General features: G+C 43.6%; 1 protein-coding gene across 5 annotated transcripts in view; it reads right to left on the bottom strand.

Moving 5' to 3' along the window:
- LOC105900257 (membrane-associated phosphatidylinositol transfer protein 2) overlaps positions 1-17,958 on the bottom strand; it is a 40,813-nt gene extending 22,855 nt beyond the window's left edge. For 4 of the 5 annotated variants that reach the window (XM_031577184.1, XM_031577185.1, XM_031577187.1 and 1 more), the window contains exons 1-2: positions 10,385-17,958; positions 2,719-2,944 (exon numbers count right to left, since the gene is read on the bottom strand). In XM_031577184.1, coding sequence (XP_031433044.1) covers positions 2,719-2,796 — 78 coding nt within the window. In that variant the 5' untranslated portion in view covers positions 2,797-2,944; positions 10,385-17,958. The remainder of the gene's footprint in view (positions 1-2,718; positions 2,945-10,384) is intronic. The other variant, XM_031577183.1, reaches the window with a different exon arrangement.
- Positions 17,959-17,962: the final 4 nt, after the last annotated feature.

Consider the following 17,962-nt stretch of genomic DNA (forward strand, 5'->3'; position numbering starts at 1 on the left):
TCTCCCGTCTCCCCTCCTCTGCACCGCAAACAAATGACTGCGGCCGCTGCCACACCGCTGCTGCTGATGTCACCCGTCACCATGGCAGCGGGAGCTGGGCTGTGACGCGGTGCAGATGAAACAGAGAGGCAATCCTGCAGCGCCGAGGCTGGGCTCGCTGACGACTCCGAATGCTACGCTGACACACGCAGACAGACACACACACACACTCCCAGATAACACTGCCTCTCTCCACACACAGACAGACTTAAAGATAGACAGACACACTCCCAGATATCCCTACCTATTTTTTAGAAATACACGGACTTTCACTTCCTCCCTCCATAGACACACTGGCGTTCACACACACACACACACACACACACACACACACACACACTGTCTCCCAGATTTCACTGCCTCTCCTCAAAGACACACAAGCACACAGACAGACAGACACAACACACTAGATTTCACCACCTCACACACACCACCCACAAACACGAGAATGACACACAACCATTATCATTAACATCATCAACATCGGGTCGAGTTTAAATAGAGCACTCCACCACTCGACTGAAGCACAGCAAATGTAATTAATACAGCTGATCCCCAGAGACTAGTGAACTTCCTGTAACCCAGTCCTCCTCCACACAGGTGGTGGCAACGCAAGGCCACATCCACCATCCATCTGAAGCTCTCAGGACAGCGCTATAACAACACCAATGACTGTGGATGCTCACAACATGTCACTGTGACAGTTCACTTAATGCCCTCTGACCTCATCCCGTAATGTAACAGCAGCACATGTGTGTATGTGTGTATGTAACTGGGGTTTTTACATACTAAAATAATGGGTATTTACAATAACCCTGATGATGTTGTTTTACACATGCTAAGACAGATAATGGACTTCAAAGTGTAAAACATGTTTACTACCGCAAGCCTAGCAAAACACACACACACATACATACAGACACATACACACTAAGAAGCCCAGACTATCTGAAAACTCCCAACTCGCAAGCACCTGCTACATCCAATCAAAGGACCTGCTTGCCTACAGAGATAAAATGTAAGTGTGTCCTGTCAGATAAACACCCCAACTTCACATAGAGAAAGGAGGGTACTGAGGGAACCCAAGGATGCGGCACAACACAGAATACAGGAGGCCAAAGAGGAAATGTGAAGGCAGTGGACTGGAACTCCCTCAACGATGAATCCAAATCCAAATCCAGCACATTAACGGCGACCTGACCAAAGTGGGCAGCTGCCGTACCCCCAAGGCTCAGCGCTGCATTTGCTTCTGAAGACACAGACAACTCGGCCCCGTGCCCACCGCCCCAGACGTTCCTTTTAGCCGTCATCTAACTATTATCTACTAGCTTTTTTTTTTTTTTTTTTTTTCCTCAAGTCATTCCAGATTTTTCACCATGCTGATTTAGAATATAACTGACAGCCATTAAGGTTACGGTCAGTGGTCACTTGAGTTCAGTTTTTAATAATCAACTGGAGCCTTTAGTTAACAACATTCTAATCCCTATTGGTACTGGAAATCATGACTTTGCAATGTGTTTTGCTCAAAGTCGTTTTGGGCCTTCACAGTGGCAAGGGACCCAGTTAGGAGTCCCAGTGCAATTAGTGGCGTAATAATTACGGTGTTTTATTATGAATGTGGACGGTGAGTCTCCCCACCGGGTAAATACGCCCATCTGGGGGAGAGGAAGTGGGGCTAGGAAATGGGCATTTTGCGGTGGCAGTTCCACTTCATTAAAGTTACATGAAAGCCCATTTGGTGTGTACGAGATCATCAGATTGCCACAGTACACACAACAGCTTTGGTTTGATCTTGCCTAGGATCTTGCTAAAATGTAGCCGGATGCACTACAATACACGATACAATACACTAGTGCAATGGCTATTAGAACTGACGCAGGTAAAAATCAGCAAATAAAACTCGCATCTTAAAAACAAGGCTCAAGGCTCATCTTAAAAATGTGTTCTTTGTTTTCAAACATAATAGATTGGTTGAAGCTTTTGTGCCTCAGTTGAATCAAATCAGAACACAAGCTTTGCCATGGACTCATTAGACAAACACTGACATTAAGAAATAATGAACACAGGTCATCATGACCTCAAGTCTAGGAACACACAGTAGTCATGTTGACACCAAGAAGCAACACCTCTCACTTAACACAACCATATACATTTAAACATGTGTGCGCATGTACATGTGTGTGTGTGTGTGTGTGTGTGGTTCTGAGCGCATGTACCGTCTCAGCCTCAGAAGTACTGAAATTGCACAGTTAAAGACCAACTTCTAAAAGAAATATTCTAGTTTTCAAGAAAATCCTGTGTATTTCCTTTACTCCTTCATGTACTACAAATACATCCAAACATACAGTAAACATACGTGCACACATACAGTATATTACATCCTCAGAGGTACTTTGCTTGTCTGCTTGCTTGGTTTTGACTATTGATGAAGGACGTCTCCATGAAACTTAGTGTGCTGCACTGGAACTGTGAAGGTACAATTTTAGTCAGGTGTGCATTTCCTGTGAGCCTTGCCAACATAGATCTTTGAACCATCTGCCACCCCACCCCACCTTCCAATCGACTGGAGGCCACCAGAGGACCGGTGTGATTTACATTCACGCCCCTCCCCCTCCCCCCCCCCCCCTCCCCACTGAAGCGCCCTGGCGCCTTCCTGCTGTTCCCCTCTGCTGAGCCCACCTGGATCATGTAGAGCTGAGCGATGCGGTACTCCTCCACGCTAAGGGGCATGGGGATTCGGTACTCCTTGATCAGCATGTTGGCTTGGTGGGGTGGAGGGCTTAGGTGGGCAGATGGCTGGGTGGGTGGGACACTGCGTCAGGGGGGCGGCGGGGGCGATCTGCCGGGCAGAGGCCCACGCTCCGGAGGGGAGTCAGCAGCCTCCGATCCAGCTCATCCTGGACACCTGTCAGGGAACACAACACACACACACACACACACAACCACACAGAGAGAGAGAGAGAGAGATGAGCTGGGGTCAGCACACACAAAAGCAGGTGTGAGCAATCTCACACACCTTCCCACACACACACTAAAATACACACAGAGGGGACAATGCACATACACATAAATATAAGCTTGGGTCAGCTCATGTATAAGCAGGAGTCACACATGTACACACACACACATAAATAGGGACACACATAAACACGGGCTCACAGACTATATCTGGTCAGTATCGCACAAGCTGGTGTAAGCACACGCGCGCACACACGGATCTGAAAACACACATGGGAGCAGGTGTCAGGACACAAGACAAGCAGTTTTGGGAGAAAAGACAGAAGCAATTTAGCGGCTTACTTAAAGCACGTCAATCACGAAGGCACACACTTGCAAACAAGTAAGGGTCAATATCAACACAAACAAGTACGAGTCAGCGCACACACACATAGATTGAACAAACAGACCGGGTAACTTAAATAGGCAATTTAGACGCTTTCCTAAAACATGCCAATCAGCCAATAATCAAACCCTTTTTTCACCTTCTATACTCTCAATTGATTTGTTGATGTTCCACATGTAAACCAAGAATTGATGAATGCAAACATTAAAGTCTCAAGCATCAAGCCCAGAAGATACCTCCTGCCAGCAGCATAAAGCATTCTGCATACATCGTTCAAATTCACAATGCTACGTTTTTGCCCTTAAGTATCAATGTTATTGTATCAATGGCCGCCTAAAATCAGCAAATAGTGTCAACGGGTCCTTAATATCAGATTATTTTAACACTGGAATGGTTTCTACAATTAACATACAAGTGACACAGATGAGGGAGGCAGGTGGTGAGTAATGGGGACAGGTGAGCCATGATGTGTACACAGCTGAGAGGCATTGGATGAGACAGGTGAGAGCTGATGAGGGTTAAATGAGACATGATGGTGAGATGTGCGTAAGGTGATGGGTGAAAGATGAGATAGGTAAAGGTTTATATTACGACAACTGAGACGGGTGACGCTAAAGAGGTGAGATACAGGTGAGATAAAAGAAGTATAGTAGGTGAGAGGTGATCAAGACTGGTTGACTTGCTGGCAAGACAGAAAACCAGATCCTTCAAAGTTGTTTTGGAAAACTTCAAGAAAACCACCATCAAGGTAAAGTACCGGTAGATTCCTTTCCACAATGTAGAGGACTAGACTGAAAACCCAGACGACAGAGAACCAACAGAATGAACACAGCAGTACATTCCTGTTTACTAGCCAGTATCCCAGTGATAAAGCACTTCTTTATTGAGGGCACAGGTGCCCGAGGGCTTCGTGGATGTCCTTTTAATAAGAGCTATGTGGAGTTTCTTTATTCCATCAATTTTAGATGCGTATAAAAAAAAAAAAAAGAACCCACTGAAATCAGGAACACTAACTAAGTGAGGTTAATGTTTTGAGTGTGATTTAGTTGGAGACCAGAAAATTGAATTGTATGCAAAAACAAAATCGTTTGATATATATATATTTATGCATGTGTATTTGTGTGTGTAGAGAGCTGGATCACTTTCTGTGTGTATGTCTTTTTAAAACACCTGCTATGTGTGTGAGGCACAGCCCATTTGTGTATTACGGCAGGAGGGATGGCCCTGCTCGTGCCCCTGATGTCCAGGCGAATCACATGACCTGCGGTGCTTAGCCTAAGACTGATTATCCTGGAGGAGGTTACACAACCGCTCCTTAAGATGACGGGGTGCAGATGGCCCGCAGATTTAGGGGTGTGTATGTGTGTGTGTGAGTGTGTCTGCGGTGGACCATGGCACCCACAGTGCTGTCCTCTCACACATGTAGTCAGAGGTTTATTATCACGTTGATCCGAAGCCTGTTGTGAAAGCCCACCCAATCTAATCCTATCCCAAAGACCCAAGAAACAGGCCAATATTTAGGTCAAATGTCATTCTGATAAAAAATGAACACAGATCTATCAATAAGATAATCTATTAACCGACATTCCCGGCAAAGAGTTATACATAAAACCTCAAAGACAAGGACAAAAAAGGAGACAATAAACAGGCCATCTCAGACCCCATGCAGACGGACTCTAGTTTGCCTGAACCCGGGTTCATTTTTCACACATATCAACTTTTTAAATCGCGTGCACCGATTGACTCAGCTGTAGTACATCCCCCACGCCTGTTGGTGGCGCTTTGGTGCTACAGACAACTGAAGAAAACGGAGAAGAAGACAGGAGCATGCTGTCGGTAGGGAAAACGTATGGCTAAGGAATGTGTATTAAAACCGGATGTCGTCACTTTAATCCGGTCTCTGGTTGGATAAAACTTTTCAACAGAAATGGACAAGGACCTTTGATTTATTCTTTAGGAACCATGCCGATGCCTGACTTTTAATGTTGTGTGACGTTCAAGTTCAACATTAATAGCGATTGAATTACCCTTGTGTCGTGTAATCGCTAGCGGTAAATAAACGTTAATAACTTGAATGACTGATTAAGGATATATGTTACACATCACAAACACACGTAATCGATGGGTTTTGGGGGAAATTAGGTAATTGGTTAGCTTAAATTGCAGTATCTTAGGCGAGCTAATTGACCTGGCTAGCTATAGCGGAATTAACAGTGCTAGCTTTGTGTTTGGTCATATAGCTTTGTAAAAGTTCGGTTAACAAGTCACTTGTGTGTTTAGTTGTATGACTTCGTAAAAGTTCGGTTAACAAGTCAATTGAGCATTAAGCCACCTGACTATAATGGGTCTATTCATATTAGCATGCTGACGTTATACTTATTAGCAGCGAGGCTAGCTAGCTACTATGTGTTCCAATGGATTGTTGGTCTAAGCGTTAGCTTCAGTTAAGTCCTACAATATTCTGCAACATTCGTGTACCACATGAATAACTAACCGAGTCAATGTAGACATAGGTTAACAAGTCACTTGTGTGTTTAGTTGTATGACTTCGTAAAAGTTCGGTTAACAAGTCAATTGAGCATTAAGCCACCTGACTATAATGGGTCTATTCATATCAGCATGCTAACGTTAGACTTATTAGCAGCGAGGCTAGCTAGCTACTATGTGTTCCAATGGATTGTTGGTCTAAGCGTTAGCTTCAGTTAAGACCTACGTGTACCACATGGACAACTAACCGAGTCAATGTAGACATATAAAAAGTTGTGTAGATAGCTTTATTCACATAAGCCGTATAACTTCACAAAAATAATAATAATTTAAAGAAAACCGATCGTTTGCATGTCAGGCGATCAACACAACTTCTCAACTAAAAAGTAAAGGTCCTTGTCCATTTCTGTTGAAAAGTTTTATCCAACCAGAGACCGGATTAAAGTGACGACATCCGGTTTTAATACACATTCCTTAGCCATACGTTTTCCCTACCGACACATGCTATCAAAATAACATATGACAGTAGTTGAGCTCCAACTAGCAACGTTTAGCTTAGCCTACATTTAATCTGCACAGTAACACATTATGGTGGTTTATAAAATCATTGGTAAGAGCAGACTGTAGGTTAAGCGAAAAATTATCATATTTGTTATTGATAATAAAGAGTTTAGAACAGTGCAACAAAGCAATGTGCAACATGACATGTCTGAGTTGTTTAAATGCCTGTGCTTTATGGAGATGCTGAGCTTGAGCACGAGAGACCACAATGCAAGTGCTGTGGATCCTGGATGTTTCATGGTTTACAATTGCTTCCAATTTCATGGTTTTATTACTAACAACAAATGTAGGCTATTGTTGAGGGCTTTGTCCTTCACGTACTGTAGGCTACCTCTGAAGTAACGTTAACGCTAGCTAGTAGCTATCGTTGTCTGACAGGACTAAAGCTAACGTAACATTCATCTGTTTTGAAACTTCCGTCTATAATAAAAAATCTTTTCACGTCAGATTGGCTCATATAGGCTATTGCTGACACTTTTAAAAACTGGTTTTTGAAATATGGTCTGATGCAAATAGATTAAACAGTGATAGATTAAAGTGTGGCTTGTTAATGTCATCCCTTTCCTAACAACAGATAGATAGATACATTTGTATTAATCCCGTTAGGGAAATTCACGTGGAAAAGGAGCAAGGTAATAGGAAGAATATTTTTTTTTAAACTGGAGAGCTGTTATAACTGGCTACCAAACTCACTGCGCCATGGCAAACTATTCAGTTATTAAATAATGCCGGTTGTGTCCGTTGTTCTGGCTGGTCTAATGATGCGATCACGTGGGGCAATCCAATTAGGTATGCGGATAGCGTGCAGACGAACACCAACAGCAATCGGATTTCGAGGTTACTCACTTTGGACCCCCGATTCGAGGGAGTGCGGATACAGTGCGTTCGTCTGCACGATAGGGCTATCCGGAGTCGGGGTTCACCGGGTTCAGACAAACTAGAGTCCGTCTGCACTTGGCCTCAGGAAAGCAAGGAGTTCTGCTGGTCTACACAAGAGGACACGTTGCTAGAGCTGTAAAACTGATCCATATTTATAGCAGACTTCTCCATCTACCACACGTACTTATCTCTTAGCCTTCGTTCAGTGGATTACACCTAACTGAACTAAACACGATAGTCATCCAAATGTTATCAACAATACTTATTTTGCAGTATAAAGATTATAACGACGCATCAATGTGCAGGGTCATTTCTAACCAATCAAATGTTGTTCACTTTGGATATCTGTGACACTTTCAATAGATTCTGAACCACAAAAAGATACACCATGCGTGAGTCACATGACAATCTACTAACATTTTTAGACGATGCATGCAAAACTATTAGGCTAACCCACTTCACAACAGGCATGTTGGCATATTAATGGTCGACAATGAGGAAGACCCCAACCCTGGTGAAAACTGGTGCCATGCTGATAATATTGATTGGGCGTGTTAAAATGGGTCAGTGTTTGGGTAAGTGTGTGTGTGTGTGTTTGTAAGAGAGGATGTTAAACTGGGTCGACCACTGGGTTGTGAGTGTATGCTGCGTGTGTGATGGTGTTAAAGTGGGTCAGTCTCTATGACATACAGCAGCCAGCTGTTCATTTGATGTTGCTTGTGGCCGGGCGACACCCCAAACCTGACCCTTTAGCCAGTAATGAATGCATGGGTTCTTTGGTAACTTCCAATTTTGGAGATGGAGGACAAACACTCCTCCACTTCAGCAATGGTGACACAAATCTGTCTCATTAGCACCTATATCAATACTGAAGACACATGCATTATAAGGACCCCATCCCAGGACTCATCCCAAGACATGGACCTTAAATACATTCCGGTGAGCCACTTCATTGAGTCTGGCTTGGTCTCCTTGGCATAGCTTCAGACCTGAAGAGCCTAATAGGCCAATCCTCCTGATGCATACTCTGCCCTTACTCTCGTGTCCTCCTCACCAGTCTGTTTACTCACACACACCTGAGCCGGCATGTCCCCACACTGCTCTTACTGACATACTGTGTGTTGACAAAAACCTCAGCTTGCATGTCAATTTGAGTGACCATAGAATGCCATGTCAAAGAGCAGGATTAATACTGAATCAAGGTTAAAACATCCTGGAAATGAAATGGTTTTGCATGTAGCTTTTTGTATGTTGCACGCTGTTCTTTTGTGTTGAATTTTGTATGCCATCATCTTTGTCTTCTTTGCAGCCCTTTTTTATTGTGCTGTATTTTAACACTGCTCCAAAGATGAAACTGTTTAGAAGATAAGTGGCCCTTCTTACAGCTAATAGTAAAATCCATTTTAACAGAATATTTATCCATTTACTCAAAACAGGTAGCTGTCAATTCAGCAGGATCCCTTTGGAAACACCCAGTGCACACTCAGCATGCTCTGCTTGGCACTGCATTTCTATCGAGAGACACCCAAGCCAAGTGATGCATCGTCAGCCTGTGCTGTTCCAGAGGTGGTAGTAATGACAGGCTGCCTTGTAGCTACACCAAGATGTGGCCACACCCGCCCAAAGGACCACAGTTCTATTTACTCTGCATCTGGTGCTATGATGGAGAAAAGAAAGAGACAGGGCAGTGTTCATGTAGTATATGAGTTGTTTAGGTTTAGTAGTATTTTGGTCTTTTGGTTGCAGGAAAACGGTGCAACGGTCATTCGAACAAACGGTGTGTCTCTGTCATCTGGCAAACACTGGTCATGTTCTTCATGTTTACATAGATTCTGGATATTAAGAAATCAACTTCCATAACAGTAAACAACAGACAAAACATCTTAATTTCTGCTTTGAGACTCCTCTTTAAACACCACCACATGTAAACTGTTTCACTTCCTGATTTTTCCCCCCTGTTATTACCTAGTGAGAATTCGTTTTTTCCCACCCTGTACCACTTCCTCTTTCGGATGTTTCCTGATGCCTGTAATAACACAGGTTTCAGTGTCCCCTGGCAATGTAGGTTTGTGCTGAGGCTGACTGGGGAAACCAGCCGAGCTCAAACTAGCAGCAGCTTGTGGCTTTGATTGAGACCTGCTCACATATGCAGTAGTCTGTATCCTTTTCCCTCAGGTGTGCATAGCTGAGACAGATAACTGCCTGACAGGTTTCCTGGTTAGGCTGTATATACTACACACAGCACATAACAAGGGCTTATTTATCCAAACAGAAAAGGACACACTAGTGGTATGTTAGTGTGTGTGTGTGTGTCGTTGGTGACCACTCTGGTTTTGTGATAACAGTAGTGAATCAACAAAGATTACCCTCTGAAAAGTTCTTTGAAAGACATTTCCATTAAATATTTGTTTTGCAAAAGATGCAGACAGACCAACTACAAACAGATTTGTATGTTTCCAAACTGTAAGGCAGGCTGTGATGATCTCTCCAAAAGTCTTACATAGACTGGTTTGTACATGGCTTTACATGTATGTGTGAAGGATAACCTGACAAAGGCAGGGAAAGATATGAGATGCTTAATGGGCTTGTGCAGCAGACCATAAAATTCAACCATAAAACACCAGCAGGACAGGACGGATTCCGCAGAGGTGGCCGAGATGAGATCGTTTTTAACATGCCAACCATCTCTCCCTCCAGCCGCCAAACTGAACCATCAGTAACACCATCACTAACCCTTCCCCATCATTTCATTCACCAGCACAGACTCATCTCTAAATCCTCCTGTCGCACCACAAAACACTACATACCTCTCTCCGAATTTAATGAGCAACCTGCTGCTCTTTCGCGGTATGCGCTTGGAAGCATGACCCTCAGGTCTGGCTAGAGGCAGCAGTGCCAGATTGTAGGAAAACACAATAACGACTCCATATGCCTCATGATGACAGATTGGGCCTTACAAGCAAACACATTCTGACATCCCAAAATCCCATATCGCATTTTTTTTATACATTCCAAGGCTGACTCCAGTGAAGTGAACAACACTGAGATGACAGAAAGGTTGAGGACACAAATTACCTGTTTGCTGGCTTACATCAACATGGCATGTTTATCCCACTGATCCAATCAATCTAGGAAGAGCGTCCATTCCACCACTGCCATCCATGCGATAAACAGCAGAGAGGCTTGTCATTCTATCATTTCTATCTGAGTTTTCCGCTGGTAATCCAACCCATCAGAAGTGATGAAGAGCAACATGAGCAGTGAAATCAGTCAGAGAGAAAAAAGAAAAGCTGACACTCTCTCCCCCTCTCCTTTCTTCCTGGCTTGGGAGCTGTTTTTTTACCCTTCCCTCCTGTCTTCTTCTTCTTATGTCTCCACCTCTCTTGGAGCTATAAAGGGCTGTTTCCATGGCGATGCAAAAGGCTGTGTCAGGATTGGCTGTGATCGCTGTGATGCATTCGGCTCGCTGACAGTCAGCTCTCTGACTAATCAGGGGCTCATTCACGCTGACATGCCCCTCCCCCTTCGTTTACATTTCCTCTCTGCTCGTCTCGTGGGCAGGCAGCTCCTGCAGGCAGTCACGATTACTGAGGGCTCCACAGTGCAGGCACATCACTGCTGAGACTGACCTTACGGCTCACCGTACAAACAAACACACACACACACACATTACCAGCAAACAGTATCACCAGAGGGAATTTTTCTACTCACATGCTAAATGAATAAAACTGAAGAAATTTCAGAAATAATGAGATTTAACTCAGACAATACAGACCAGCATTACAACTGTATCCACAGACCCTATTCCTATGAGGCATACCATTATTTGTTCCATGGCTTGACGAAACAAGGCACTGTTCAAGTTCAGGCAGAATTACCCATTGTTGAAATGAATGGACATGACTTGAGGGAGCCCTCACTGGGTAGGATGAAGATCAAGTCAAGTAGCCTGTGACCTCAGGAGAGGATCAAATACGCTCGACCTCATTACGTCTGTGTGGTCATAACAACAACATGTCTCAAACATGAACCTGACGCACGCAGCGAAACACCTCACAGAGTTATTGGTAAATAAACATAATCAAAACCTGCTGTGGCAATCTAGCTAAAAAAAGGTCTCTGATTAAAAGGCTTCAAAAAGATGTTTAAATAAAAGCCATCAAAAATGAAAAGGTCAGTTTCTTTTTGAATGATGTATGGTTAGTATATCAAACATTCTGTCTTTGCTAGTCAGGCCTTTTACTTCTAATATTAAACCTGTCCACTTGATCAAAAATGGTTCCTTTACAGGGATAGTACAAAGTGGTACCTTCAAGATGATGGTTTCAAATAATTCATTTTATTTTGCTTTTGTAGTGTACCTTTTGCATCCAAACCGTTCCTTTCCTCACAGCAGCGGCTCTATGAAGTGCATCTAACCCATTTGAAATAGGATAAGTCCTGGAGAGCTATGCTGTTTTTCATGCTGATGATTTGGACAATTACTCAAGGTCACTGATCTGGCTATGACCTATATGGGTGGGTCAGCCCAAGCTACAACACGATACTGGTAATACAGTATATGGGTCTGGTTTCAGTCTCACACCTGTAAGAAACCTCCAGACATTGAAGTTGAGGAGTGGACTGGTTTGGCATTTAACTGCTTCAAGAAACCAAACATCAGATTGTGTGCAAATATCTCTCTTCAGTGAAGGATTTAAGTCATCTACAGATCTCAACACTGAAATCTCAAAATGTCAACAAGATAAAAGTATGAAAACCAGTAAAAAATAGCTACTTTATAAGATGTATAAAAATATCATACCTTATGACTGCAACAATACTTAGTCATGCAACATCCCTGCCATGTCTATAGTCTAATTTGGATTAAAGGTACTCAATAATTCAATTATAGCCAAATGAATTGCATTTCATTGCAAACATCACAATCACCGTTTCTTCCGGCCGTTCTCTAACAGTTATGAAATGGATGGCTGCTCTTACACACCTGCACGGTCGTTCATGCCCTATCAGGGCATCAGCAGGTCTCACTTAACACAATCATCCATTCAACAACAACCGCCTGCTCAAATTAATTTATCTTCAGTCTGCTGTCTGACGGACCTGCAGACACAGTGCAGATGGATCACGCCTCATGGAAACCTTCCACTCCCCTTTCACGTTTTAAGCCTGTCATGTTGCATGCTCACGATACACTGTATTCCCATGCATTGCTATCTTTATGCTTTTCATGTTATACGCTATTTCCATGTGTCAAATCGAAGGACCATCCTGGATATTCTTTGTTACCCTCCAAGGAATGAATTGACCTCTCTTTCTCGGACCCTGGCACTAGTGAATTTTTCATTCTCCAGAGGAAGTGAATAAGGCCATGCCCTACACTTTAATTGGGGGGTGAAGAGGTTTCTGTGCTTTGTCCTAGTGAGCATGAACATGCCCCTGTGGTTTACAGGAGAAGGAGTGAACCCACCCTTGTACTGCAGACCCTAAAGGATGAGAGGTAGCATTGCACACGCTGACTCCAATGAATATATTTCATATGATTTCATTAACAGGACATTTTGTTTTTTTTACCTTCGTCATGGTCAGTGTAATAAGACATTTACAGGAATGAGTATGTCACTGTGGATGGATCAACTCTAAACTCTAGTCTAGTGGAAGTTAACATATCACTGTGCTGTACTCTAGAAGGAATGAACATGCCCCTGTGCTAGGCTAGTGGTTATACACAGGCCACTGTACCATCATCTCTATGATAGTTTAACCAAGCACTGAAGAAACTATGTATCTAATCTGGAACCACTATTGTAGTCGAGTGTGGGCACTTTTGTTCAATATTTGTGTGAAGTGTAATAAGCTTTTTAAATGCACTCTCAGACGGGCTTGGAAATATTCGTGTCTGTGGAGGGAGAGCAGCTCACAGATGAGTCCCAGCAAAACTCTGTTCAAGGCCATCCACTGGCGGCTTTTCTGCCAAATCTCACAAAAAACATCATTAGATTGGAGAACAATCAAACAATATGCCCAAATATGATACAATTATTTTCGGACCAGAAAGCTCTCCCCATAAAATGGTACAACCTATGGGAAGGGTCCACGATTGGTCTAATATGACAAAGATGAGTCTCGCTGTGTATAAAAAGAAAGAACAAAGAGAGTAACATTTCAGTGTGATCCCTGGATACCACACTGGTTTTTGAGAGCTTTCTTTTGAAATACGTTCTGAAGACCCCAGCCCTTACTTTTGAAGACTCTTTAGTTAAAGTTGTGGATAAAGAAAACTGTTTGACATTGTGATTAAAGTCTGAAAATGTACCACAACACCACCATACTGTATTCTAGGAGTGGATGTGCCGGTTCTAGACTTAAGTGTTAACGAACACACCCAAATGCAGGACCAGTGGTAATGCATAAGCCACCATTTTGTATTCTAGAAGGAGTGAACAAGACTGTGCTGAACTCCAGTGAGACTGAACACACTCATGTGCTGGACCAGCAGTAATACACAAGCCACCATATTATATTCTAGGCGGAGTAGATGTGCCTGTTCTAGACTGTAGTGGGAGTGAACACGCCCCTGTGCTGGACTTTAGCAAGAGTGACTCTCCGACAGCCCGTCATTAATCAAAGACACAGAGGGGGTGGTGAGGGCGACAGGGGAGGGGCTGGGGAGCAAAACAGCACGCGGCCCAATACCATTAGTGTCTGGATGCACGCCAAGCGTGAAGACTGGAAAATATACAGTTGCCTGTGGCAGCAAGTAATGACCCGCTGCCTGGGGCTGGCTACGACACAGGCCCTTCTCTGCCACCCCTGGGGCCATTTGTTACCAAGATTAAGCATCTATTAAGACCAACAGCCCATTTCCTGATTGCATTCATTAATAATGTCTCTCTTTTGCTGTCCTCGGCGGGCTAAGATCAGCGCCCACGCACCGGCGCGCACAAAACAAACGCCATGACAGCGAAGACTCCCCACACCAGGGCCACTGATGCAGCGCTGACTCCTAAATACATCACACAGGCCCCCACGGAACTGGCTGACTGGGCGTCACAGTGAAAAAGTAGCATCCAGGTTTGTTAATATTTGATGAAGCTTTGACAAAGGTCAGGTGATTCAAGAGAGTGCCGACAATCCTAATGGAATGCTTACCTTTCCTCTCGATGAAAACACTTGGTTATGCATTGCTCAAGGAAGGCTGCCGTCATGTAGAAGAAAAAGCCTAGTCAGCCTATTCAGATGGTTGGAGTGGAAGTGGAGAGGGGCTGAGGGACCAAGCTGTCTGAGCAAGGCAATCGTGATCCCACCCAGCCTAACAAGCTGACAAGAATGCAGGAAGATGGATGGGCAAGGCCTGGATGGGCAAGGCCAAGCAGAGCAGGATGGGAAATGAAAACCATACAATCCCATTGGCAGCAGGCTGTAGTGTTGGCCCACCTGTGCATACTGCAGCAATGAATTACCTGAACTTGCTGAACCAATTAAACCTATCAGTGCGTAATACTCACATGAACATCAGCTACACACACAGCAGTACTGCCCAGCATTTGCTCATAAAGTAACATCTGCTTTTTCACCTGCTCTCACAGCAGCAGTTTACTGCCTGCAACCACCCCTCTCATACACTCAGTGCATCTATTCCACTTACCACACCACCTCCATCACCTAACTGTGCAGCAGTGATTGTGAGCTATCGAGCCTCTGGTGTGATTGGCAGAGGCACACTCTGTGGTGTGATTGGCCACGGCCCTCCCTTCCTCTAGGCCGAACGGAGTCGCGGCTATTAGCAGTCTCCCTCTGTGCCGGGGCGGAGGAGAGATCAATACCGTGACTCATTGTTTCTGCAAGGCCTGCTTCATAACAGGATTCATTCGGGATAAACCTAATCATTTTGGAATGATCATTAGATACAGTGCAGCTTTTTCTTCATTCTGGCCATACACACCCAGCCCCCGGCCCGAAATTTCATTTCAGAGGCTCTCCAGCAGCATTTCGCCTGTAGTTTGGGAGCCTCTAAGAAGTTAATAATGTACACAGGGTTTAAATTTAGCACATCATCTGAAGAGGAGATATAGACATTCATCTTCAGAGATATGCTTTAAGAGCAGGACAACAAAGAAGCAACAATATCATCCAGTCAGTGTCTAGTTTGGATGTTGTCGTCATATCAGTCATCTATCTATAGTGTAGTAACTGAATTTAGATTTTTTTGTGTTGAGGAAAAAAGTACTCGATCAAATTCTACCTCTATATACAACACTACAACATCAAACCTTTGTGAAAGAAGGACACAGCCCTGATATGTTCAAACAGTAAAATTAAATTGACAGAAAACAGTGGTAATTGCATCCTCTCTTTCAGTCAAGTCTAGCCTGTGTTTCAAGTCTTTTTCCCTGAGCCAGTCAGCTGTTCAAACTCCGAGGAGCACACAGATAGCATGTTTTTCCTAACCATACTGTTAGTGAGACAGAGGTATGTGCAAAATGAACACACATTAACATACAACAGGGTGACCCGCCAGGGCCAGGACAGGTCATGCCCAGAGCTTTGCTGAACTGATGACAGGCTACTGTCCGCCTCTTCATACTTTCAGGCCAAGACAGTCTTTGGAGAAGGGCATCGCCACACCTAAAGGGCCCTTCCACACTCCAAAATGCACACACAACAATCACACATGCAAGCTCCATCACACACATGTGACTGTTAGTGGTTAGAAGGCCTATGCTACTCATCTTAGGTTTTCTGGTTACTCTTGTTCTTTTGACTTGGAGTTCCAGACTGAGATTATACCCCTAATAAGTAGAGAATTAAATTGAAATAGACTGCATGGCCTCTGTTGGTTGTTTCTGGCAAACAAATCCTTCAACGGTTCCTCTGAGAGTGTCAGCGAGGCTCTCTGACTGGGGGCAGACTGTGGTCATTCAAAGAAGACAGACTATCCTAGTCTTACATTAGCTCACTATAATGATACCTAGTAATGTTAAAGGTAACTTAACACAGATCGGTCAAAGGGGCACTAGGCCATTCCCTGTGAGACACTTTAACGTTGATAACGTAAGCGTCTGTAAAACCACAAACTGTGCAAAACTGTAGCCGGGGAAATGGAGGGGCGTTACGTTAATTCAGCTGGATTTCATAGCTAGACATGATACATGCAGCATGCCACTGGCACAAAGTGAAATTGCTGAAGCACGTTATGGTTATTCAATATGACATTGTGTACCTATAAAATATTTATCCGAGGACTAAGAAATGGTAAATACCCCCTATAACTTGCTAGCTACTTCACTAACGTAACAGCTAGTCTTGGTTGATTCAATGGGCTTGATACTTAAAATAATATAGAATAACAAGATGTATGAAAACGTGATATGTGCAACCAGCCAACTCACGCAGCTTCATGCTGTCAATGAAATGCATTTTTTTCTGACGTCAAATTACAGTTTTAGACACAGCAACGTTAGCTGTGTAGCTAGCCGTTTCCATTTAACATCATTGACACAAGGTGGTTTCAGAGAGAGATAGCGCTACGTGCTAACATCTGTCTCCTAGCAACATCACTAGCTAGCTATTGTGTTCATTTAACTGCTAACATTGGTCATGCAACACCGACACTTCGGTAGCGTGGGTTACAAGAAATGACTTACCTTTGTTATGTCTGGCTAACAGTTAGTCCGGAAAAACATTTCCTCTGACAGCACATGGATGTAGGGGCATTTTCAAGAACACAACAGCTTGCAGAGACAAATTGGTGTAACGTTATGCTACAGCTTATGGTGGTTGCTTCATGTGCAGCTATGTTGGTTATCGCTAGATAACGTACCCAGCTAGCTGTTTATCTATCCAGCATTTACGTTACACTAATCTAACGGCTACGAAACGATACATTACACACACACACATATATATATATATATATATATATATATTTTAAACAGCACCAATATTTCAGGTATCGTTTCCGTCGTATGGCACACGCCCGTCTTTGGTCTGATCTAACCTTCACTTAAACACATTTTCTTTGTAGTGGGATTAAGTTGGCATACTAAAAATATTGTCAGTGACATCAGGGTGTCGTTGGCTGAGCAGTCCAATAATGTTTGCAGGCTAGTCTGCAGCATTAGTAGCCAAGTTGTAAGGTAACGTCATGTCAACTAGACTCCCTCGTCGTCCTCTCTTTTGCTGGCAACGTGATTTGTAAATTAGTCCACTTGCATGTTTTTATTTTTGGCTAGCAATAAGCAAGCATGACTTTATCTAATATGATGCTATGTCCTATCAAACACATTTCCCCTCTAGTTGAGTTGCATAAGCAAGGAAACGTAACGTTAACTCTAATTTCAAATGAAACTGTTCACACATGAAACGAAACGAGGGAAGTCCCAGGTAGCATCTTCTGTTTTGTGTCGGGTCTGAGGCATGCTTGCTTTTCTTCAATGTAACTAGTGGACAGGGTTACAGGCGCTATCCGGTGGTTTAGCTGTAAAACAGCAGGATCTATTCCTGTGACGTACTTCTGTTTGAGCTGCGTCACTCCTGTAGCTTGGGATGGCTCTCTCGCACACTTTCTATGCTCAACCAATAGCGCAAGCATTTCATCCTAACATCACTGCATTCACTGCATCAATGCATGGGTACTTCGTTCCAAGCTTC

Source organism: Clupea harengus, chromosome 12 (genome assembly GCF_900700415.2).
Source record: "Clupea harengus chromosome 12, Ch_v2.0.2, whole genome shotgun sequence".
NCBI lineage: Eukaryota > Metazoa > Chordata > Actinopteri > Clupeiformes > Clupeidae > Clupea > Clupea harengus.